The sequence below is a fragment of the Corylus avellana genome, chromosome ca2 (assembly GCF_901000735.1).
Source record: "Corylus avellana chromosome ca2, CavTom2PMs-1.0".
NCBI lineage: Eukaryota > Viridiplantae > Streptophyta > Magnoliopsida > Fagales > Betulaceae > Corylus > Corylus avellana.
This window is the reverse complement of record NC_081542.1, coordinates 50,694,172-50,716,510: the sequence shown is the minus strand read 5'-3', so window position 1 is coordinate 50,716,510 and position 22,339 is coordinate 50,694,172. Positions and strand designations below refer to the sequence as shown.

Genomic DNA, 22,339 nt, shown 5'->3' with positions numbered 1-22,339 from the left:
AACGTCATTTTGAAAGCAGCGCCTCTCTCTCTCTAGTCTCTAGTCGCTACTCTCTCCTTGAAGAAAACCCCAGGCTGCCTCAGACCCTTGGAAGTTCCCCTCTCTCTTTCTGGTTCTCGTTCGCAAAGGAGGTTTGAACCCAGAAACCTTCCCTTTTTGTTTTCGTTTTATTTTGTTTGGGTGTATTTTGAGGCCCCCAAAAGCTTGTATGGCGGAGTTTCCTCCTAACTTGGACGACGGAGAAGTATGGCTTCCCTCTGATATTTTCCTCAGCCAAGTGCCCTCCAGGCTAACACCCCACCACCGTTCTTGCATGGACGACTTAACGGAACGTTTCGCTGCTTTCACGTTGCTCCAACCTCTCCGAAACGTTTCCAAGCCTTCCCCAAACTTGGAGGTACCTGCTCTCTTTCTCTCTGACGCTTTTAACCATACCCGCCTTACATTTGCATGGCCATCTTACAGTTTTTTTGGTGTTTTGCATTTTGCAGCGGTTCAGACCGGTGGTTCGTTGCGGTCCAGTTTGTCGTTTGCCACAGGAATATATGGGCGTCAACGGCGGTCTTGATGTTGAAGAGATTGGTCACGGGCTATACGGGCCCTACTTTCCTGGACACAAACTGTCATACGAGTACCAGCTCCTTGAACCGGCTCAACCTCAGGTGACGAGGAAAAAACCGGAAACCTGAACCCTTTGCTTTGCTTGCCTTTTCAGAGAGCTCTCTGCTTTTTTCAGCTTTAATAAATGGGGTTTTTAGAGGTTTTTTTGTCATTTGCAGGAAGTTGTTGATAGCTTTCGGGCTAGGGTTCTGAGGGCTAAGCAAAACAGCCTCCAAAACCGGCTTTTGCCATTTCAGGGAAGTGGTAGGTTTGGAGTTGGCGGTGGTTTTGCGAAAGAGTCAGGCGGTACGGGTGTCTTTATTCCCCGTACTTTGAATACCGCCACCACCGTAAGTGCCGCCACCGCTGATACAAGAAAGAAACGGGGTGAGTTATCAGCTATGCTTTTTTTTTTCTTAACTATTTTTTTAACATGTTAACATGGGGTTGTGTGTTTTTAGCCTTTTAGGCACTCGCATAAGTCATAATGCATTTGTTTCTTTTTGCTTCAAGTGATTTAGGGTTTCTTTTTTTAAAATGGTATTGCTTTAAAATAGTCGAGATAAAGTTAATATCTGATGTATTAGTATTAAAGCGGGTTTCGGTTTTGTTTGGTTCACTGTTTTAGAATCTTTTGCTAATTTGAACTTTGAAAGGATAAGAAGCAGAAAGAGCAACTTTAGAAAACACTTCTCTATAATGTGAAATAAGTGAATTGAAAGAACTCAAACCTTTTTAATGAATTTGTTTCATATTTTTTACTTGTTTAAATGGGTCTCCCTTTTAAAATCCTTGTTGTGTCAAAAGTGACTGCTTCCTCTCTGTAATTTATTTTCACCTAGAGGACTACAATAAAGCATTTGCATGTTTGGATATTGATATTGTTAAGTAATTTCATTTGAGGGAGGAATAAAAGCAAGAATCTATGTTTATTCAGCTATGGCAGTTTTGAGAAACGGACAGGAGATCCAAGTGACTCAACAGGGGAGCTACCTGAATGGGATTGGTATGGGCAAGCAAAGGGAAAGCCATCACTATCTTCCTCCTGAGACGGGCTTGCCTCAGGACTGGACTTACTGAGCTTTTATTTACAAGTCTCCTACACTCTTTTCTGCTGTAAAGTGGTCTTTTTGTCTTGAGAACTCAAGGAGAAGAGGAATAGAAGGTCAAAAAATCTTTTGGGTATTGTGTAGTATAACTAAGGAAACGGAAGATCAGATAACTTATATTAGGCTTGTTTTTGTGTTTCTATGTGCTTTTAATTAGCTGCTTTGTAGAAATAAAATATATACAAGTGTATGGAAAGGTCTTCAATGGGAAACTGAGCTGTTTCTACGGCCTATATTATATCTTATTTATTACATTAAATGGTGGTATATTAGTATGTTGTCGTTAGTATTATATAATTTGATGTTTTGGAAGACTCTTGTTCTGTTTGTTTGTGGCATTTAAATTAAATTAATACTTACGATCGGATGTGCCAGAGAGTACCCACAGGCACTTTTGCCCTTTCCGTGGGTTTTTGGGGTTGGATCAAGGACAAAAGAGGAAACATTTATGGGATTGTGATATGACCCCTTCTGCCCCTGCGTGGGAATAGGACCTGAAAGTTGGATTTGTTTGAATGTGCAGTTTTCTATATTATATATTATAAAGGTGCGCCTCACTCTGACCGAGGAATTATGTTGTGGGAGTTTAGCATGTGAATTTCAACTTGTCCCCTTCTTCCCCTGGGCTTTTGCTACTCTTTACCATTCTTCATCTTCTTAATATAAATTATCCGCCAAATTGCTAGTGTGAGATTTTATACGAAATTTATGTCTTAATGAATTTTGGACCTTATCCATGCATCTGTGACATCTCTTACATTATTTATTCAAATTGCTAATTATTATGTCAGGTAATTGATGTAAATCGCAATTTTGAAACGAAACCCTTTTGCTATTAGATTTTGATTTACCGCCATTAGTTATTTGGACAAATAATCTTGAGAGAATTCATATGAAATTTACTTGTTCAAATAAATTTTGAATTATTCTTCGATCATCTACTGGGCATGTGGATTTCATATTAGCTATTTCAAATTATCAATTCACTCAAATTGTTTTTGAAAATATTCTTTCCAGGATATTCATATTTATTGCCGGCTAGTTAATTGTTTGGATACTGAGTATGGCATGATTTGTCTTTCATGAGATAAATTCACACAATAAGAAATTCAAACGTGCTATGCAATAAGAGTTTTTTTGTTTTTTTTGTTTTTTTTTAAGCCTAGCATTTCTCTAATTCTTATGTTTTATGAATTGTTGCTGCTTTTGCAATTACCTTCATAAACTTCAAAAACCTATTACACTTAAAACATACCTTATCGACTTTTACTTCATATAGTTCACAGCCAAAACTTTGGTAGAACAAGGTAGAAAGTATTTTATTTTATTTTATTTTTAATGGAATTTCAAAATTTCAATATATAACTCTAAATAAATGTCATCATCAATTGGTCGACAATTGTAACATGATCCCATACTGTAGGCCTGGAATAGTCTTTAGGTAAACCCAATGTGTTGGCCCATTTGGCTGGGCCTATGCTGAAATACAAGATAAGTAGAAAGATGGGCCTTGACAGAAGGTAGAGTTTCCCGCTAATATTGCGATCTATCAGCAATTTATTTGGTAAATGAGCTGCCAGTCATATATATTTTCCAAGATCATGGTGTGGTGTAATTCTTCCGTACTCCTAAAATATATGATGTATGTATTACTTATAACTTATTGTAACCACTAACCGGGTCAATAGTCAATAGCTAATACTTACAGGATGTTGAAGAAAAGAAAATTAGTATTGTCAGGTGACAATGTAATTGTGCTGCCACGTGTGTTGGCTGAATTAAATGTTACAATTTGAATTTATGGCTGGGATGAAACCATTCAGATCAGACGATAGAATTTGAATTTTTGTTTGCCTCACTGAAACGACACAGTTTTTTACAGCTGATGTGCCACTGAAACCAGACATGCATCATCAATCAATCCCAACAGTAACTAAAGTATATATCGTCTCTTAACAAATCTGGATGACAATAAGAAGAAAAGAGAAAAAAAAAAAAAATAATAAATTGGCAATTCAAATCCTTCATTGTAATGGTAAGGGTATATATTGCACATCCCAGTGGTGTTTAAGCTTAGCAGCTCAATCAAGTAACCAGACTTTAACATTGACCCTGGTCCCTGGATGACTAAAATCATCTTCTAAATGGTTACTGATTCGTATAGACATTAATTGTTGGGCAAGTTGGATGAGCTCAAAGCCTGTAGCCATGTAAATGCTTAGCCCATCTTCTAGCCATGTAAGGATCGTGAAAATCCCAACTTTCAACACTGCTAGTCCTCCCACCAATGCTCACATCTCTCCCTGCATTTCCTGTTGCATTACATTTATCCCCTACACTCACTACAGTTTCCCCTGTTCTAATGCATTCATCAACTTCACCCTCCACGTAGCTATATCCCACATGAACATCATGTCCATACCCCAAGTCTAATGAGATCCTCCTTTCTTCACCACCTTTTAGTTCTCCAATCCTTATGATTCTGCAATTAACTTCCTCCCCAATTTTCAGCTGGATATCTCTAATGACGCCTCCTAGCATTCTTAATAGGAACTGTTCAAATTCATTCATGACGAACCCGTTTGAAGTGCCGAATCCGAATCCCACATGAAACCTATGGATTGGAATGGGCACTTCCATATTGACGGCATGGTAAGATCGTGTTGGACTATCAGACAGATGCAAGATACAGGACTGTGGATTTTTGTGAACACGATCTTCAAGTATCTTAATCCCTTTTTTAAGCCCTTCAAATGGATCTGCTTGCCCCATATAGAATAGACGATCAATGACTTGTAGTGCAGTTCGCTTTCCATAGGATGTCATGCGCCTAAGGGGAAAGGCACGTGCTGCAGCTGATGAGTAGGTAACAATGGCTAAACGATCAATGGGTCTAAGGGAGAAAACCACCAATGCCATCGACTGCTTGAGCAGCCTCAAGTGTGGCCCATTGGGGCTCGCAACCAAGACCAGGTCAGTTGCTTGTTGATGTGCTAACTTCACTGAGAGAAAAGCTCTATTTGAGGAGGTGCACATAATATAAGGCATTTCCCTGTTTGGTGACTGCAATAGTGATGAGGAACCGCAGGTCAATCGATGTAGGGGTGGATGGTATGGGAATGAGGTGCGACTACTAGTCATTTGTACAGATGAATGAAAGTTGGGAGGCGCACTGGGTGGAATGGGCACTAAAGAGAGATAAAGGCGGGGACGATTAGGCAAGTGATCGGGCTCAATAGGGTCATCGTCATCATAGCGGGCAGAGCGCAAGAAGGATCGCCTGTGAACACGGAAAGTAGCAATGGAGTCATCAAGGAGTCGGAGTATGGGATCATTTTGGTTGCAAGAAGAGAGTGAAGCATAAGAAGGGTTCAGGCTGCGGGGCAGTTGGGTCCAATGGGCACGGCAAATGGGGCAGGTGACACTACCATGGCGAACATTGGAGGAGATGCAAGCAAAGTGGAAAGCATGAGAGCATTGGGCTGTGAATATTGCCTGCCCGGGGCTGCTTCCGCTGCTGTTGTAACTCAAAGGGTCTAGACATATTGCGCACAAGTTCTGCCACATGAATCAACAAAGTTGAAGGTTAATATTAAATCAAGGGAGACAGATTTGAAAGTAATTAAACAGGTAAATATGACAAAAACTCAAAATGAAAACAATTGCACTTTTAAATATAGGATTCTTTTTAGAATTGATAAATGGTTTTCTGGATATCTGCCTTATAATCTAGTCTATGTTTATTATAACAAATTCCGTAATTTCATGGCAACTTTCTAAAAGTAACCCAGCAAAGAATCCTATTCTAAATGCTAATGGCCACAGTTTTTATATATAACGAGTTCACTGTATTAAGTTATAGCGCAAGTGATCTAGGATGTTCTAGTGAAGTAATACATAAATTGTTAATATATAATTGGGAATATATATATAATGATGGTTCATTTACAAAACCCTCCACCCCGGCCCTCCTATTACATAAAAACAAAAAAGAAGTAATGAGAAAAGCTTGACAATATAATTAGCTTCTCAGCAAAAACGAGCCAGAGATGTGATTACAAATTTTTCTGAGATAGGTACAATTTCTTTCAAGTTGGGGGCTATGTTTTGTTGGGTACTGATCCACTGCAATTGTCCCATTTGGTTGAAGATTCATGTATCAAGGTTTTGCCAGAAGACTAGTGCATACTTAATATGATGGACAAGAAATAGAACTTTAGGTTTGGGCACTCAAGTGAGTTTGTGGTTGGTGGATTCAAAATTCAAGATAATCATATTGAAAGAGGTAAATGTAAAATGGTACAAGGATGGGTAGGAATTTCAGGCTTAAATAGAATAGTGGTTGAGGAAAACGTCATAATGAATGAGTGCTTTGGGCAGGTGGGACTTCCAAAGTAGGTTCTGCCGTCCACATAATAGTGGATTCTTCAACCGCTCCCTCTCTCTGTGCCTGGGGCATCATCAACAATCAACACGCTACACTCTTCACTCATTAAATACATCCACCAGTAATTTAGAGTAAACAATACAAATCCAAATCAAAGATTGGCTGCCGTGTTGGTGCTTTTACACGGTAAGCTTGAGTTAAAGTAACTAAATATACACACAGTTGTCCTCGCGTGGCGTGTGGTCTGAATTCTGATTGGGGAAAAGTGAAAGTAAAAAAAAAAAACTAAAACATGAACAGTAGTGGCCCTTCTGGGGAGTGGTCAAACTTTGAGAGGCATTGGATTCCGAAAAGAAAATTTATTTCAAGCAAAATGTAGGGGAAATGAGTTAAGAAGAAAAGGAGATTGTGGGATGGGGAATGGATACCTTAGAAGTAGGGACGTTGTTGGTGGATGTGGATGATTCTGATTCCTCTGCAACAGCTTCTCCTGTGCTCTTCTTTGCCTTTGTTGGAGTTACAGCTGAAGAATCCGAGATCTGTCCAAAACATTGAAAAATAACAACAAAGAAACCAGACCCAGTTGTCATGATTCTTTCTTAAGACTGACGAAGTAAAACAAGCTCTGAGAGAAATTTGCAAAGAATAAAAACAGAAAAAGGGACTACTTTGGGGCTTAAATGTTTTGACAGAAAGTGAGAAATGGGAGCAATGGAGAGGCTTTGCTTACAGTTTGAGTAGTGCTAGTGGTATAGAGGCCTCCTAGAGCTTTACTCCTGGAGAAGGAGCCGCACGCATATGCTGCTGCAACCACCACCTTCCGAGCCGCTTTTCTCAGTTTTGATGTTGCTCCTCCTCCTTCTCCTCCCATCCCTTTTATTATATCTTCTTCTTCTTCTTCAGATGCTTTTAAAGTCTCTACGACTTGAGAATTGCAAGAAAATAAAAGAGCCAGAGTGGGGCGGGTAGACAAGGCTCTGTGCCAAGTCTGCAATTTGTCACAGGATCCCAGCTCTTGCTGCTGTGGCTGCCGTTCCTTTAATCTTTATTATTCTTTTTAACACACGATGTTCCCCACGCACATATATATACATATATATATATATATATACACACACACACACACACACAACCTCTAGTACCTGGAACCCTGTACACTTGTATACTTTTTCACCAATAAATATTCGAAAAAACTTCTTCTCTGCTTTTTACTACTTAATTCTCTTTTGTTTTCTACCATTTATTTCTCTCTTTAAAAGCTTTTCTTTTTCTTTTTCTCGTTCTCTCTCAGACTCTCTCTCTCTCTCGTTTTCTTTTAGTAAAATAGTTTTATGGACCGACTCTAGTTTTCTAACCGATCTCTCGCTTTCGTTTGCTTTCAACTCTTTGCTTGTTGATTGCTGTCACCTTCTGGGCCACGATATATAATCTCATGCATTTTTATGAAATTGAACCTCGTACACTATTTTGTACGCTATTATTATTTTTAAACTCTTTTAAGTATACTTTTTAAAACTAGAATTATGTAGGATCAAGAAGTGACGAACTCGACAGTAAAATAAAATTCCAGCTAACATGTAGATGCACTGTTGGGCCTATATATACTAATTGACTACTGCGGAAACATCCCCCTGATCATTCCGATTCCGATAGCCTCAAATATTTGATCAGTGAAAAAGCAAACATTTATTAGATGTAATAAAATAAACTTTTGAAGTGAGGCAACAGCAGGAAGGAAGTAGGCAGAAAAAAAGATGGTTCTTTCAAATACTTTAATTGTGGGGACCACCAACATTGAACTATTAACTATATATGCGCGTATGACGCTGCTATTGATGTTTTTATTTGTTTCTTTTTCTTATTATTATTAATTTTATTTTTGTCAAAACAAAACAATTTAAAATAGAATATATATATATATATATATATATATATATATATAAGAACCTCTTCTCTTGCAGTCTTGAAACATTATATAATCATACAAACCAATAAGAAAACCCAGCAGTTTACACAATTTTTTTGGGGTATTTCTAAGTGCGCCTCTTCTCTGCAGTCCGCCTGGGAGTTTAAATGGCTCGTACCGTGACTGTAATTTCAAATTAATGCAGTAAGCCCAAAAAAAACAAACAAAAAAAGGTGAAAGAGCGAGAAAATATATTTTAAATAAAAAAAGTAGTACAAAGTAAGAGGTGGGGAAAAGGACCGTTAGATTTGAATTTCAAAGTTTTCAACAAAATCACAAATCAATAATGGCATCTGGTCTTTGGGCTCTTTTAAGCTTGGTCCTATATCATACAAGGCAGATAAAGCAAAGTGGTGACCAGTTGCCTGTTGGGTTGGCGCCAAAAATACTTTTCTTCCACCCGTTGCATTCCATTCCATTTGCCACTTGGGGCATACAAGGCATAGGGGGCACCTAGCCTACCTGAATGATTTAATATAAACAACTCATGATCTGGTGCATTGAGTTGCCCCTATTGCATATAATATTGACGGATTATGAGAGAGAGAGAGAGAGAGAGAGGGACTTATATTTTATTTGGTCGGATAAGTGTTTAGACAATTAAACAAGAGTATGAGTTTTTTGCCCAATCAGGTAGGTTGAGCCCTATACCCTCTCACATGAGTTGCCCGTATTGCAAATTAATTTATGGACTTAGATCAAGTGCATTGAGTTGTCCTTATTGCATACAATACTGACAATTCATTTGTGAGAGGAACTCATTTTATTTGGTTGGATAAGTGTTCGGTCAGCCTGAACAAGAGTTTGAGCTTTTTGCCCAATTAGGTGAGGCCTTATACCCTCTCACATGAGTTGCCCGTATTGCAATTTACACCATTATCCTTTGACTCAACTCTTTAAAAAAGATTATACAATTACAAAATGCTGAATTGTACAAATAAATTAGATGTGAATACTTGTTGAAAGATACATGAATGGGATTATCTGGCAGTACGACGTCCAGCGGCTGGATTGATACTTTTGTAGGCTACTAGTTTGGCCCTTTCGCTTTATATGGAAAAGAAGAGTTTGTCTTTTTGAACTGCAATGGCCGCTCTATGAGGGAGGGTGTGGTGAGAAGCGTGAACTGTTGAGTGTCATGGACTCATGGGATGGGACCCCAACTAAGTAAGTGGCTGATAGCTACCTCACGTGATAAGATTTGTTAAGCAATTTGCAAAGGTAACACAATATAAGCATCCTTCAAGATCCTTGCAAAAGACTCGTAATTATTGGCAATTGATTAAATGAATGCAGCTATGTTTTTATGGATTAAGAAACTAGACATGTAATGGATATTCCCAGCATATAAAATGTGTTTAGCTCGAGACAAATTAGTATGATGCAATTATCACCACCTACACTACTCCACAAATTCAGCTCCCTTTCCCAATATCTTGTATTTATCAACTCTTTTCTAATGCTCATTTTCTGCAGATGGGTTATTTGAGAATAATGTCCCACCAGCCGAATCAGGACAAGCATTAGGATCGACTCATATCTGCCAAATCAGTTTCCGGGGAACATTTTTTGATTTCCTTAAATCATTTTGTAGCAATAATATAATCTGTTTAAGGAGTAATTATGGTCCCTCTATTGTGATGTATCAAGGATGAGCAAAGCTCAAAGAGCTTTCAAAACAAAAGTCCTAGAAACTCGAAAATGCCGAATGCATTCATTAAAGGATACTATTGACAGCATTGAGACCTTAGGGAATCTCTCTTTTGCGACTGACATATGGGAAAGCTTTCAACGACCCTCTTCTTCACATCAAAAGAATGAAAAGAGTAAAGGTCCCCAACATCTAGCTAGCCTACTACAAAGCAGAAATATGTTTGATTGTTATTATTATTATTTTTTTCATCTAAATGTTTGACTGAATATGCAACTATTGTGCATCTTTGACCCTGTCAAATCCGTTCAAACGATGAGTTTATTAAAGACGGGTTATACGTCTAATTTTCCTTTTCTTTTTTTTTTTCTTCTTTTTCTTTAGTTACATCATTTTCTTCCTAATCCATCATCTCCTTTTGTTTTCCTAAAGCGTTCTTCAAACCTGAGAGTTCTTGGTTTGGAATGTCTAAAAAGAGCTTATGTTTGCAGCCCTTGGTAACTGATGGCATGATCTAAATACTTTTTGGGGCATGTAGCATTTGAATGGGTGTCAACATGTTACTTTACTCTTTCATTCTATTCTGCTCAATAACCAAAGGGATACCTAGCCCTCCCAAAACTGAAAAACTCAAAATGTTACTACCTTAACTCTATTTTGTTCATAGCAAGTGCGAATTAGTGTTAAAAACATAACTCCATTGTTGTTGTGAAATGACATGTCTAGCGATCTTTCTTGCTTCAATCATCTATCTTTGTGTTGATAGCTATAAAACAACAACTTATTTTGTGTGTGTGGAGTAGTATGGTACTCTCTACTTTAAGTGGTTAAATGTATGGTGATGGACTAATTCTATTTATACATAGAGCGAGAAATAGACTTCCTTACTTGTCCAAAAATTTGCCTACCCATCTTGAGACCAGAACAAAAAATGACTATGCTATTCCATTCAGAAAGGAAAATATACACAACATTGGACCAAATGCCTTGGTGACTAGAATAGAAATCTCAAATTGTATATAAGAACCTCTTTCATTAAATTTTTTCATTATCTTTTATGAACAAACACATGCGACCCACAAAAACAGTCAAATTTATTTCTTAAACCACAACATATTTCTCGTTAACCCATCTCCAACATTATCCCCCTTTCCCCACTCCCGTATTGCGTAGGAAAAAAAAAAAAAACCCATCTCCAACATTATGGTAAGAAGCTTCTCTCGAAGCAGTACATAAATTTCCTCAAGCCTGCGGATGATATTTGTCCCCAACAAAGAATACATTACTCTTGCCCTTCACTTCTGTGATTCTATCCAAACTAAAACCAGGAACTTTCTTTGGATTCCTCTCTTTCATCTTCTTCTACTTCACTTGCGCAAACTCATCCCACTTTTCGCATGCCTCAAACATTAGCTTTTGCTCACCTTTTGCTCGTTATTTTACTAGAGGAGATGCTATTTGTCTTAGTAGAACTATTGCCATAATTGTTGAATAGTTATATTTTTCTTTTTAATATTCGAACATAAAAATGTTACTTATTTGAATGTGCTAATATACAGCAATTCGAGACTGGCATGACTTGAAAGAGTATAAATTATACTGACATCCTGCGCTATCATGGTGACCTAATTATATCAAGGCTTACTGAAGATGCCAATATGCCATTATATTGATGGGTTGACATCACTCATCCAACGACAAATATACAAGTATGAAATCATCTTCGACAGGCTCCATTAGGCAACTAAGCGTGCCTCCTCACTCTCGGGGACTACAATGTCAAGCCTCATCATGGGCTTGTATTTGCAAGGGATTTGTGCACCTGCCTGCATGCACAATTCAACCACAGCAGGAGCCTTACCATAAAACCTCTTCAATGCACCCCCCAAAGGAGGCCCCTTTGGGTCTTGAACATGCCACACATAATTTGGGGGGAAAACTTCCTCCACAGTCGCATCCTGCCAACCATGCTTCCCATCTCTCCACTGGTGCTTGAATTCCCCGCACAGCTTAACGCTGTGACCCCAAGGACCCACATGAACCTCTGAACAATACCCACACGCTTTCACAGTGTATTTCCTCATCAACTTATCCACACCCAATCTAACAATTTCATATGCATCCATCGTCTCTTGTGCAATCCTTGCTACACCTGATAATGGTGGAGGTGGATACAGTCCACATGCACCATAAGTATCGAGACCAACAAGTGAAGATGAATTAGCGGAGCACCATCGCTTAGGCTCCTCAACAAATCCACCTCGGTCGATCACTTTCTTCCCAATCATTCGGACAGGTTTGGTTCTTCGGCGTGAAGGGTACTCTGGTATATCCACACCAGCTTGGATGCATAGCTCCACAACAGCTGGAATCCTGTCATATTCAAATCGAGCCTCATGCTTGATGCGCCGACCAAAAGGGTCATAAAGATGATATGACTCAATGGGGACAAGCATGTCATTAATGGAGCCTTTGACCCATGAGTGGAAGCTCCGACGAGAGGAACTGGTTGAACCACGGCAGTCTTGAATGCAGTGACCAGTCTGAGCCACATGAATTTCAGAGCATTCACTGTAGAAGAGCTCAAAAAATTACATTCCGACATATAGGCCTCACTTACTATATAATTTGCCATTAGAATTATCTAGGATATGAGGAAAATAATAGGGAATGTGACCGACCTTGAAAGTAATGGCATAAAAAACTCAAATATAAATAAGGAGCATCACAAAAGTAATAGAAAATACAATTGCAACTGTATTGGGAGTAGTAAAAATAGTAAACAATGTACATTACCTGCAAGCATGCACAGGAATGATGTGCAAGAGCTGTGCAAGGCCTTTAATCAAAACTTTCCAGGCATCTACTACTTCATAAGCAACAGGGATCAGATCGGGAACAAGTAATCCATTTTTTGGAGGCTCGAGGGCTTTCTCTATATTCATTTCTGCAAGTTTTTTGTCTGCCCTAGCAGCCTGCTTGATCTCCTTAAAGGGAATGGGATAGGGTTTCTTCTTTCTCTTAGGTAGTATGGGTGGAAGATTCACATTTTGAGGATACGCTTCTTGTTTCTTGAAAGGTGGATTTCTTTTGGCCCTCTGATTGGCACAAAGGAAGGTTCCCAATATTATTGGCCCACCTTTCTGAAGCCGTTCATGCCCAAACTGCAGTTAGAATGAAACTGAAGTTTGAGGTTTCAGAACAACTATTGTGAACTCAAATTCAAAATTTTGTGGACGCTTTAACAACATTAAGAGGAAGGACAATCCTCAACAATTTTTTTGCTGTTATAAGTAAACCGCGGAGTGATGACTGATTTTCTTCAATCCCCTTAAACCATCTTTCATTTACAAACTTCGGTTATAGCATTTGTATGGTCCCATATCACTTTAATGCAACAAAGAAATCTAAAAATTGTAAACGAGACCATTTCAATTGATTCATCAAGACCATGAAGGTGGAAACCGAAAATGAATAATACACACAGCATTTCCTATGCATGTTATGAGAGACACTTCCCGCAGTAATTTACGGAAAAAAAGTTAACAGAGAAAAAAAGCACATGAAAGAGAGAATAGAAACCTTAGACCCAAGAGTATATGACCTTAAAGCCGATAATTGGGGTCTCTTGAACTCCAATAAGCCCAAGCAAACACCTGCAAAGTGGTAGCCAAACTAATACACATTTGTAAGGAAACATGTTATATAATCAGTGTTGGCATGTCCAACATAGGTCAGCATCAGTTAAGAACTGAAGAGATACAAAAAAGAAAGAAGATAAGTAAGTTCACCCTTCTGGGATGGATCCCATGATGCAGAAGATACAGCTAGCGGCTTCAAAAGCATTTATCCGGTTTTGTTATTTCCCTGTTGATAAAATCAATACCTCTATATATCAAGAACTTCCTTTGACTATATACTAAGTATCGATATTAGGGTCCTACTTCTGTGAGGCTTTTCCTCATACATATGGTGTACAATACTGGACAAGAGCAATAGCATGAAGAAAGAAGTAACTTGAACATAACTTTTGGGTTCAATGGCCATCCTACTCCTAAAGAACGATGTGTTTACATGTGATCGCAGTAGAAGTATAGATTTGTACAGGGACAGACGAGAGAGAGAGAGAGAGAGAGAGAGAGAGAGAGAGCATACCGAAAGCCGGCCTTGGTTCAATTTTCTCTAACTAAGAAAGGCTTTAGATGTACGTTCTCCAAGCGAGTGAGCGAGGAGCAGCTAATGCTAAGAATAAGATGCAGAGCTAGCCGTCCATTAATTTCTTAGTTCAGTGTTCAAAAGTGGTAGCAGCACACTAGCACAAAGGAAGCCTCAACTCCAAATATCAAAATGAAATATGCACACACAAATTGGTCAGGCCCTTAATACGAGTTTCTTGTAACGCCACGCCAGCTGAGCGTTACCTACAACAATATTAAAAACATGGGTTAAATCTAAAAATAGTCCTTATACTTGCTGTTTATTCACGACGCACTTGATCACACGTCTTAAGAAAGATTGGAGACTTGAAGAAGCTATTTTATAAGGATGGTTAAGTTTCTTGAATTGAAAGAAGCCATTTTATCATCAAGATTAGATTTCACATATTTAAGTGGTGTTTATGATGCCACATCATTTAAAATATTTAAGTGACTCGGCATCATGTACCCCCTTAAATACATCAAAATAAAAATCATGACCATAGAATGGTTGCTTTTCATTTCACTTCAAATATGTGGAGGTGTCCACTAATAAATGTCACCTTGAGCAAGTGTCGCTCTTTAATAGGGTATTGCTCTCACTAGGCATGAATTGACGATGAATTCCTGTCTTCTAAAGAGGCGCATCTTTGGTTAGGTGACACTTGTTGATGGGGTATGGTTTTGGCAAAGTATGGTGACGAATTGCTTGCTTGTTGGGTTGCCAAGCTGTGGTCGATAGTTGGTGTTGTGTCCAATTAGATGCTTATTGGTAGGCTAAGAACGTTATCAGGTTCTCTGCCAAGAATAATGAGACAATTATCCTTTGTGCCATACTTCTAGTCAATAGTTAAGGAATTGGCTCTTTAGTTCTTATAACTTGATTAGGGCTCGTGATTTGGGCTTGACTAACCCGACCCAAATTGCGGGCTCAACTTGCGTAACATTTATTAAAACACTCTTTGATTTTTTTCGAGTTTATGAGACTAAGTGCTTCAGTCCATCAGAATGCAATTGAATGTGGCTACAGGGTACATCATGATACAATTATTAATAATGTTCTCTTCTTTTGTTAAAAAATCAGTTTTTCTCAATTGATTTTGACAGGTTTAATTGTTTAAAGCTTAGAACACCACCAGCACCAGCCTTTAAGAGAGGTGCTCTTGGAATTTATGCCACTAATTATTATCTTTTATCGAATATTAATTATTACCTTCTAGTGAGGATACGATGAATGTTTGATATATCAACTCCATGAATTATGGTAGGATATAAATGAATGGTAACGTTATACATCCAGATTTGTTTCCTTGGACTTGAGCCAGTTACTAGTTAGCCCATTAAATGGATTTATCAACGCAGATCCAAGTTAGCCCAATAATGTTACCATGAGGCTGCAAGAGATATATTAAAATGCCATTTATGAATACTAGTTGAGTAATGAAAAGCATTTTCTGATGCCATTGACAATCTCTAATCTCCGTTAAAGAAGCCATGGAAATATATCCAACCTGACTAGGCTACTATGTTCTTTGATGGATGCTGGTTCCGGGAAGTCGGTTCAGAGGATGTTTTCGGAAACCCAAGTGCAGTCAGTGCCAGGCCCATAACCAACCAACAGACGAGAGACCTTCCTCATGAATTCAAATAACACCAACTTAGACACAAGACCCTCCGAGGCCGGCCCCTTAACCCAAAAAAAAAAAAAAAAGAAAAAAAAAAAAGAAAAAGAGACAGAGAGCAGAACAAAATATGATAGATTTTTGTTTTCTACTCACCGTGAGGGTAAAGATATTGAGCACGCCCGGCGTGCTTCAACAGTGAAGCACGCCGGCCGTGATTTTTTTATTTATTATTTTAATTTTTTTGAAAAATAAAATAAAATTTTTTTAACCTGGCGTGCTTCAACCTCACGTGAAGGCGAAGCTGTAGAACACAAGAAGCATAGTGCATGACAGATCATGAGCCCCGTTCTCATCGGGGCCCACGTGAGCACGGATTCCAACTCTCTTACATTCTCACCAATCATCCATTATCAATCATCATCAGCATGGAGTGTAGTGTTGAAGGCTTGAAGCCAACAAATGCCGTTTGAGTAAGATGGAGAAAGGGGGGCCCCCCGCCCCACCCACCACGTGAGTACGTGACAACGTGAATACCATCACACTTCTTTTACGTAATTTGACGACTAATTGCGACACCCTGTCCCCGCTTAACTTCCTTTAATAAAAATATAAGCAAGCAAGCCATCGTCTTTTCACGATGGCTTGCTTGCTTGTTTGAAATCAGTATCAGCAAGTCAAAGTAGGGTCGAAAATCCCCATAAATTCATCATTACTTCCGCAGAAAGAAAACAAACTGGATGGTGCAAGTCTGCTTAAGAACTGCAATCTAAGAGAAAATCATATACATGATGACCACGAGAAGATGACATACACTCTTTAATGATACCCAAAAATCTAGCTTTATATCATTTACAAAATACACCTGCCGTTCTGCAGATAAGTAACTTAGGATACCAAAACTAAATGCATCCCCGCATTAGGCCTTCCCCACTCTTCTAACTCAATATTTAAAAAATAAAAAGAAAAAGAAAAGTAAATTAAAATGTATGCAGAAAGAATTAAATTCATAAGATTAAAAAAAAAAAAACCCTAACACAGAGAGGGACGCAGACCTGTAAAATTGAATGGCCACATAGATATTGTTGAGGACAGCTGCTTGGGTATGGCTTATCTTGTCAAAGATTAGAAAAAAAACGAGGACCATTTTATGGATTAATGTTGCACTCCCGCAAATATATATGTTCATAATCAATGTATCTTGTCCAGTAGTTCCGATACTTGGGTATGCTTATCTCAAGCCATGGTTTCAGGTTCCCATTGAAGTGTATGACAGCTGCTCTTTCAATTTCCTTCTGGTTGACACTAGGATTGTAACCAAGGCCTAGCACATGCCAGGGTCGATCAAGTGGATAAGTGCGCTTCCAAAATGTTATGAGACCAGGTGGCAAGGTTCCCAACTTCCACAACTGTCTGTCATGATTCTGCACGTGGGAAAAAGCCTTCAATATTGAATAAAGAAAAAGGAATTCAAGAGAGAATCTCTTGCAATATATGCACATATAATACTGTATGTGAACAGTACGCAAGCATGCTATGCCCAACAACACAATGTCAAACAAAACTCAACACCCTAGTTGTAATTAGAGATGAAGTAGTGGGGCCTTAGGAGGATATGGAAATGCAAGTACAAAATGGTTATCTTCATCATGGAATTCAGATATATGTGCTACGGTGGTGAGGTCGAAAATCTTACCAACCAAACACAAATACTAGAGCCAGAAAAGAATTGCTAATTGTCAACCAAACACATACTAAAGCCAGAAAAGAGCATAATCCACACAGAAAACTATTTAAAATTATATTAATTACCAGCTTCTGCCATGAGTGGTACACCCCTGTGATGTTTTGCCTCTTCCATTCCTCCAAATCAAATATATTCATTCCATACGCCCATCCACAAGCATGAGGGTCAAAATTCCTTGAGATAAGAGGATTTGAGAAGTTCAGATACCGGTCAAAACGATGGAAGTTCTCTCCACAAGTCTCTACAGCACCATTAACATTCCCCTTTAAATCAAGGGACCAAAGGGCAGTGAGCTCCTTCCGAACAACTACATCATCATCCAAGAACAGCACTTTGTTGAGCTTTGGGAAGATCTCAGGCAGGTAAAACCGAAGATGATTGAGGATAGATAAATATTTTGGGTTCCGGTATTTCAAATTCGAATCAGAATTGGCCCGATGAGCTCTGAAGTAATAATCTATCATGGACTGAGAACCCAACTGCTTGAGAACTGGACTATAACTTGCATTTAACCATGTAAATTCTTCTATGTTCTGAACCTGGATAGTGGCTTTGCCTGGTGGATTTACCAGAAACCACATCCTCATTGCCGCATAATTGAGCCTGTCAGTAACAATGTGAAACACATGCTTCGAAGGGTGCTGCCAAGATTCCAAACAAGTCGATAAATTTGAGATTTCAACAAAAGATATCCAGATTTAAATGACAGATAATTGATTGTTCTCTAAAAAGAAAAAAAAAAGGGTAAAAATCGGTGTGCGCGTGTGTGTGTTAGGGGGGAGGAAAAGATAAGGATGTAGAAATAGTTGTCTTATAACAACCATAAAATTTCTTTAACATTCTTCTTGGCAAGCAAGGAAGTATTAAACATATCAAGAGCGAACATAATTACCTTAGCATGTGTAACAGTTGAGTTTACAACAACTGCTGCTGCCAATACGTTATCAGAAAATAAAGCATAGTGGTACAACTGAGGGTCTTCTAATTTCTCCTGATTTGGAAAGTGCTGTTGAGAAGAATCCAAGGTATAATACTCCGTTGTAAGGCGCAGTGGAAGACAATGCAGACCTTTCGGAAGCGTTTTTGCAGTTAATTGTGACAAGAACACATTCTGCTTTCTGTGCACCCGGAGCTGCTCTTCTGCTGAGAGGAGCATAGCCCTCAGCTTCTTCACCATAGCTGCACAATCATCTTGAATCTGCTTTCCTTTGACCAATGTTTGCTCCATTGCCTTCAATTTTTCATAGGCACTGCATTAACAAAAACCATAAAAACAGATAAATAAAAAGAAAGAAGATGTTAAATGGTTACAAGCCATACATAGAACCTAATAAAGCATCAGCTAGACATTTGAAGGAAAAGTTCGAGAAAAATTGGTCATTGGCACTCTTAACACTTACTTCCTTGGCAGTTCAGAATCCTTGCTAGCATCCCCAAGTGCTCGCTGAACTTCCTTTAACCTCCCTCGGAGCTCCCTACTAAAGTGGGGATTATTTCTCGTGCCAGAGAGGGAAAGATAAACCCTAGCCCTGATGAGCTGGTCTTTAAGTTGCCGCACCCGAGCATCTGGTATAGCTGTTTGATCATTCTGTTTGCGGGTGTCAGATTTTATGGGTTCTTTCCTACCAACCTTGCTTGGGGTTTGAGAGGATAGCCGCTCCCGCTTTATTTCCTGAAGGCAGCACCAAAGGAGAGTAGAAGAGAAAAAAGATTGTAAGTCCATGTATTAATGACGACAGACAGTATTGATACTGAGTTGCACTAAATATCAAGTCCAGTAGTGTAACCTCTATTTCAAGATGATATAGCACGCTAAAAGGAACTTTCAAATTCTAACCATTAACCTAGGGATCAGCTTTATTATAGAAGCAATACACAGAACAATACGAGAATTAGTCAACTACTACAGTGGATTGGACATAATGAAAGCCCACTAACAAACATCAAAATCAACAGAAGCATAAATTGAGTTAATTCCTGAGCAGGATTAGAAGCACGAAAGCAACCCAGCATATACAAGGCATATAAAATTTCTAAATTTTAACAAAAAACTGAGCCACGCATATGAGCAGCAGCAATAAGTACCAAATCGACAATTGAACCAACAAAAAAGGAAGTTAGAGAGAAAAATATATAGGACAAATACCATATTTTGAGAGGAATTATCTGATAATGGGTCAGCCTTGTCGCCGGCATCAATTGCATCTTCCCCAATTTCCTTTCTTTCAGTGGCTGCATCAGACTTGTGGTCATTTCCTTGCACAAGTCCATCAGTGACCTCCCTGATGGGGTTTTCTCTTTGAGATTGATGTTGATCCTGATCTTTCTCATCCGTAGTAGATAATACTCTAGTAGATTTATGGTCCCTCGATTCCGCTAAATGAAAACGAAAGAGATAAAAATCCAGCCCAAAAAATTTACTAAGGACGAGGAAGATTGTTCAATTATGCACTTGTACAAATTGCCTTCAATAATTACAAAACAAAAAAGGAAAAATGGTTTACCTTGCGTTGAAAGCCCAATGAGGGCGGGGCGCTGTTGGGCTGAAGCAGCAGAATTTGGAAGAGATTTGATAGAGTTATCTGAATATACGATTCCAATCGGTTCTTTAAGGCTATTTGACGATTCCTGGAAAGGGAAAATAAAAGAGTTGGAAGAGGAAAGATCTGAAATTTACTACTCCTAAGGATGCATCTCCATTCCTCCATTCTCTGAAAAAGAAAAGAACAAATATTGCTCGCACCCACAACAAAGTAATACCTGGGGTAGCAGATTTAGATGCTGGTTATGGCTATTGAAAGTCTGCGTAGTCAAAAACAAAGCAGATATTCCTTACTGGTTACTATTTACTAAGATTTGTGCGATGAAAATCCAAAAGTAGAGATACCAAAGGAAAAATAAATAAATAAATAAAATTTCTTATACACTTACAACACTTGGAACATCTTCAATAAATTCGTCTTTAGCTGCAGAAAATTGTAATCCAAAAATATTGGGCTCAGAAAAAGGGAAAAGTTGAAGCAAATTAAAAAAATTTTGAGAAATGGGTCGAAGGAGGAGGAAGGAAACTTACTGGAAGAGGTCTTAAAAGTGGCGAGGCGGTCAGTGTAAAGCACAATCGGAGCAATCACCGTCACAAAGAGCAACACCGCCACCAAATTCCTCACCCTCATCTTTCTCCCCAGAGGCCCAGAGGCGGAGGCCTACTGCTCGCTCTCTCGAAAGTCGAAACAAAGCCACGCGTGCTGTGAATAAGACTCACTGTCTCACTCTCAATTTTCACGCATTTGCCAAAAGAAGCAGAGAAGAAAACCCACCCTCGCTCTCTCCCGGGAACAAAAAGAGCAAAATCGGACCGAAAGCAAAGCCTTTTGACAATAACAGCGACGATAATGATGATGAATGAGAGAGAGAGAGAGAGAGAGAGAGAGCAGGCCAGTATTAGTATAGTAGTATTCCTAATTTCCTATTTTGTCTCTGTCACTTTTTTTTTAATCTCTTCGATAATTCAATTTTTTACTCTCCAAAAGTTTTTGAAAATAATATTTATTTCAAAATGAAAAAACTGAGGAAGAGATTCTGATTTTTCCCAAATAAAAAGCCGCGTCAAATAAACGTGAGCGCTGATACAGATGAGGAGGGTTAATGGACAGAGAGCCACATACCTTCACAACAAAAAAGCACACCCCGTGTTTCACGGCGCCTTTTTACCACACACTCATATGATAATTAATTGATATCCAAGGGCCAAGCCCAAGCCCAACTCTATTTTTCTTCCATTTTGTTTAAATTCTTTCTTCTTCGAATAAAAATATTACCAAATCATTCGAAACACCAAACACACTTTACTTTACAAGCATTTTTATTTTATTTTATTTTTATATCATATCAAAATATTAAAAAAAAAAAAACATTTCAACCACCGTATATATGGCTTTTCAACGTTTGTTGCCAATTTAGAAATGAGTTTATGGTTAATGGATACATAGAATCCAATAATTGTGATATAAAATGGGCCATAACAACCATAATCATTGGTGTAAGGTTTATAGGTGAACAAAAATGAGTTTCGAAGATAACGTTGCAGATCTGTACGACCCCAATATCAATGGCTTTAGATTTGCCTCCAGGGAGCACTTCGTCTTCATTACTTCTCCTGCACCCTGGACCCCATAATCTTCTATTGTGGGTAGACGTCACATCAACACCACACCCTAATAATCTCCTACTGCCTCTACTGATACAAAAAGTGTCGGCACAACGGGCAAGAGCCTAGAATTCCCTAAAAGTTGTCATTTTCCATCCAATAAAAATAACATTGGATTATCCATTAATGACACTAGTAAGAGTAATGAGAAATGATGAAATATTGGGTAACCTCTCTTGCAAATGCAAAGCATGGACTTGACTTAATGATGATTATCCAGCCACATTTCTGACTCTTTCTCAACAGTTTCAACATTTTCTTTTATATTTATGCTCATATCTCTCAAGTTAGCAATTAAAAATAAATGTTTTATAATAGTTTAACCGTTATTTATAAAAACATTATTGACAGTTGTGCAAGTACTATCTTAAATTGTTAAAATGATACTTTGGGGTTAGAGTAATATTTAAAGAAAGATTTATATTCTCTTTGTGTTCTTCCAAAATTAGCTTAATTATTAAAATTATAATTAAATTTTGATCGAAGGGACGAAGATAACATCTAGTATTTACTCTTAGGGTTGAATGGCATCTGGATTCTACAGAACTTTGTACATTCTCCATGGGACTCCCGTTTACAATCGTCAAAACAAAAGACACAGCACATTGGGCCAGGAAGCCCATCACATAGGCCCAACCTTCTGCAACCCTTAATCCTTTACCCACTTCAACCAAAGCCCACAAGTACCGCTAAAAAAAACAAAACACACGAATTTATGATGCTGGAGAAAAGTCAACCTTGATTTTGCGGTAATGTTTCAGATTTTAAGGGCATTCCAGATAAGATATTGGATGCAAATGTTTTGGGATGAACGGGATCTCTGCAACGAGACTGTTTATTGCGCGTACAATAGA

General features: G+C 38.5%; 4 protein-coding genes across 7 annotated transcripts; 1 reads left to right on the top strand and 3 right to left on the bottom strand.

Annotated features, from left to right (window-relative positions):
- LOC132171773 (uncharacterized) lies at positions 1-1,981 on the top strand. Its single transcript, XM_059583171.1, has 4 exons — positions 1-397; positions 492-662; positions 780-987; positions 1,538-1,981. The coding sequence occupies exons 1-4, from the start codon at positions 209-211 to the stop codon at positions 1,678-1,680; spliced, it is 711 nt and encodes a 236-aa protein (XP_059439154.1). The 5' UTR covers positions 1-208; the 3' UTR covers positions 1,681-1,981.
- Positions 1,982-3,714: 1,733 nt separating this feature from the next.
- LOC132171319 (E3 ubiquitin-protein ligase WAV3-like) lies at positions 3,715-7,138 on the bottom strand. The gene is made up of 3 exons (XM_059582605.1): positions 6,827-7,138; positions 6,525-6,635; positions 3,715-5,267 (listed from the first exon to the last, which is right to left on the bottom strand). The coding sequence occupies exons 1-3, from the start codon at positions 6,965-6,967 to the stop codon at positions 3,903-3,905; spliced, it is 1,617 nt and encodes a 538-aa protein (XP_059438588.1). The 5' UTR covers positions 6,968-7,138; the 3' UTR covers positions 3,715-3,902.
- Positions 7,139-11,421: 4,283 nt separating this feature from the next.
- Positions 11,422-14,181, bottom strand: LOC132172666 (APO protein 1, chloroplastic). Of its 4 annotated transcripts, none has more exons than XM_059584207.1 (5): positions 13,869-14,181; positions 13,505-13,580; positions 13,318-13,388; positions 12,510-12,877; positions 11,422-12,284 (listed from the first exon to the last, which is right to left on the bottom strand). In XM_059584207.1, the coding sequence occupies exons 2-5, from the start codon at positions 13,557-13,559 to the stop codon at positions 11,450-11,452; spliced, it is 1,329 nt and encodes a 442-aa protein (XP_059440190.1). In that variant the 5' UTR covers positions 13,560-13,580; positions 13,869-14,181; the 3' UTR covers positions 11,422-11,449. The 4 variants fall into 4 exon arrangements, with proteins under 4 accessions (XP_059440190.1, XP_059440189.1, XP_059440192.1 ...); XM_059584206.1 differs by having other exon boundaries at positions 13,296-13,369; positions 13,869-14,180; XM_059584209.1 differs by having other exon boundaries at positions 13,318-13,369; positions 13,869-14,179.
- Positions 14,182-16,275: 2,094 nt separating this feature from the next.
- Positions 16,276-20,694, bottom strand: LOC132168762 (probable galacturonosyltransferase 4). The gene is made up of 9 exons (XM_059579795.1): positions 20,352-20,694; positions 20,210-20,244; positions 20,039-20,080; positions 19,783-19,906; positions 19,425-19,654; positions 18,679-18,950; positions 18,171-18,528; positions 17,344-17,919; positions 16,276-16,955 (listed from the first exon to the last, which is right to left on the bottom strand). Exons 1-9 carry the CDS (start codon positions 20,449-20,451, stop codon positions 16,680-16,682), a joined length of 2,013 nt encoding a protein of 670 aa, XP_059435778.1. The 5' UTR covers positions 20,452-20,694; the 3' UTR covers positions 16,276-16,679.
- Positions 20,695-22,339: the final 1,645 nt, after the last annotated feature.

Coding starts and splice junctions, on each gene's coding strand:
- LOC132171773 (XM_059583171.1), top strand. CDS start 209: ATGGCGGAGTTTCCTCCTAACTTGGACGACGGAGAAGTATGGCTTCCC. Junction 663..779: donor TTGAACCGGCTCAACCTCAG/GTGACGAGGAAA, acceptor TGTCATTTGCAG/GAAGTTGTTGATAGCTTTCG. Junction 988..1,537: donor TGATACAAGAAAGAAACGGG/GTGAGTTATCAG, acceptor ATGTTTATTCAG/CTATGGCAGTTTTGAGAAAC.
- LOC132171319 (XM_059582605.1), bottom strand. CDS start 6,967: ATGGGAGGAGAAGGAGGAGGAGCAACATCAAAACTGAGAAAAGCGGCT. Junction 6,636..6,826: donor CCACTAGCACTACTCAAACT/GTAAGCAAAGCC, acceptor TGTTTTGGACAG/ATCTCGGATTCTTCAGCTGT. Junction 5,268..6,524: donor ACAACGTCCCTACTTCTAAG/GTATCCATTCCC, acceptor TTCATGTGGCAG/AACTTGTGCGCAATATGTCT.
- LOC132172666 (XM_059584206.1), bottom strand. CDS start 13,559: ATGCTTTTGAAGCCGCTAGCTGTATCTTCTGCATCATGGGATCCATCC. Junction 13,370..13,504: donor ATGGGATCCATCCCAGAAGG/GTGAACTTACTT, acceptor ACCACTTTGCAG/GTGTTTGCTTGGGCTTATTG. Junction 12,285..12,509: donor ATTCCTGTGCATGCTTGCAG/GTAATGTACATT, acceptor GCTCTTCTACAG/TGAATGCTCTGAAATTCATG.
- LOC132168762 (XM_059579795.1), bottom strand. CDS start 20,451: ATGAGGGTGAGGAATTTGGTGGCGGTGTTGCTCTTTGTGACGGTGATT. Junction 20,245..20,351: donor CACTTTTAAGACCTCTTCCA/GTAAGTTTCCTT, acceptor AATTTTCTGCAG/CTAAAGACGAATTTATTGAA. Junction 16,956..17,343: donor ACCACTCATGGCAGAAGCTG/GTAATTAATATA, acceptor TCCCACGTGCAG/AATCATGACAGACAGTTGTG.